At 39.9% G+C, this 1,870-nt stretch overlaps 2 protein-coding genes across 2 annotated transcripts in view; both read left to right on the top strand.

Annotated features, from left to right (window-relative positions):
- xpc (xeroderma pigmentosum, complementation group C) overlaps window positions 1-1,870 on the top strand; it is a 16,966-nt gene that overhangs the window by 5,910 nt on the left and 9,186 nt on the right. The window lies entirely within an intron of this gene.
- Window positions 17-1,474, top strand: LOC111666391 (DNA repair protein complementing XP-C cells-like). Its single transcript, XM_023421727.2, has 2 exons — window positions 17-611; window positions 1,281-1,474. Exons 1-2 carry the CDS (start codon window positions 480-482, stop codon window positions 1,452-1,454), a joined length of 306 nt encoding a protein of 101 aa, XP_023277495.1. The 5' UTR covers window positions 17-479; the 3' UTR covers window positions 1,455-1,474.

Here is a 1,870-nt window from a genome sequence, read left to right as displayed (position 1 = left end):
TCACATTAAATAAAGTTTCATTTCTTTACATGTGTGGCTTTAAGCTCTTGTCATTGGCCTGATGAATGATTAATGAGACTGTGTGTTGATGTCAGTTATTAACATAATTTCCAGCTGAACTCAGAATGGGTTTTTTATTAAGGCAGTGACGTTTTGCTGAGAGCAGATGTATTGAATCTGTTGGGGAGTAATTATTCTATTAAATCTCAGTTTGTCTGTATTGGATCAATGAACTGACATTAGTGACAAGATGGCTGACAGCAGGAACCGTGAGAGCTGCAGGAACACAAACACAGAGGATCATCTGTGTGTTTCCATCTTCACACTCGGACAGAGACATGATGTTGTGGTTTCAGTTGATTATCCAGACTGACGTGTCCGAGTCAGTCCAGATTAGAAAGTGTTTGGTGGTTGTTTGAACTGAGTGGAGGAGATAACGACAACAGAAGAAGAATCACGTCATTGTGTCTCTCTGTCAGATGGTGAGGGGTTTCTCTAATCGCTCCCGTAAAGCCAGGATGATGTCTGAGCAGAAGGACGAGAACGACCTGCCGCTGTTCGGAGAGTGGCAGACTGAAGAATACCAACCTCCTGTCGCTGTGGACGGGAAGGTAACTGTCAATCAGAACTGTGAGGAAAAAGAGTCATTAAAAATAATAATATAATAATGATAATAAGAGTCACTGTAGCAGCAAATATTATGAAGATACAGCAAATAAACTAAATCAGAAATCAAATACAGAATATCAGATTTATCAGATTATAACCAAGGAGTTGTTTGGTATTTGTCTTTGATAAATGATCTAAACTAATAATCAGTTATCAGAACTGTGATTGATTGGTTGTCTGTGTAACAACAGTTTCTCAGTTGAAGTAACAGCTGACTGGTTGAGGAGACAGACAGCTCCGATGTCCAATCACTGACTTCTCTTTATTGTTTACAAGCTCTTCAGGATCTGAGGGATAAAAGAAAAACCATCATCAAAGGAAATAACTGCATAACTGTAAATAAATCAATCATATGGCCAACGGTCCGATTCTAATCAGGATCAAACATTTCTATTATTAATTATATAAAGACACAACTGATAAAGATGAATTAGGACACACAGAAAATCATCCTGTAAATCTATAAAGCTACTTTCTCTCTCAGGTTGGATTTACATTAGTATATGAATATTTACAGATCTTCATTTAACACTCGCACACTGTTAATTAATTGACTGACCTCGTTAGTGCAGTCTAGTGTTGTTGACCTGTCTCTCTATCCGTCCCTTCAGGTTCCCCGTAACGACTACGGTAACGTGTACCTGTTTAAGCCCTGTATGTTACCGGTGGGCTGTGTTCACCTCAGGCTGCCCAACCTGCACCGTGTGGCCCGGAAGCTGGACCTGGACGCCGCCCCCGCCGTCACCGGCTTCGACTTCCATGGAGGATACTCGCACGCTGTGTAAGATGTCACCGAGGAACCTCCCACCAGTTAAACACACTGAAGTGTCAGAATGTGATCAGTATGAGAGCAGTTTGTCTTAGTCCTGAGACTCACAGACAAACAGACAGACAAACAGACAGACACACTGACAAACAGACAGACACCTGTATTGACTGCATCTGATTTGTTGTGTTTTTTAATGTCAGTGTTTTTAATATTTTCTTTCCTCTGAGTTTTCCAACCACTGTGAGGACACACGTACATCATTATCTCTTCATCATAGTACATTATCATACACAGAGGTCATTCAATGTGCTGAACAGAAATAAAAGAAACACAACCATAGAAGTTAAAAGCACCATACGAAACAATAGAAAACGCAGATTATAAAACAGATAATATCTAATTATCTAATGTGTCTGAGTTGTTCTCAGTGAA

The sequence above is a fragment of the Seriola lalandi genome, unplaced genomic scaffold (assembly GCF_002814215.2).
Source record: "Seriola lalandi dorsalis isolate HSWRI2012SDOR001 ecotype SW California unplaced genomic scaffold, Sedor1 jcf7180002054675, whole genome shotgun sequence".
NCBI classification, from domain to species: domain Eukaryota; kingdom Metazoa; phylum Chordata; class Actinopteri; order Carangiformes; family Carangidae; genus Seriola; species Seriola lalandi.
Note: the sequence above shows the minus strand (reverse complement) of the source record. Positions and strands in the feature narration are given on the sequence as shown.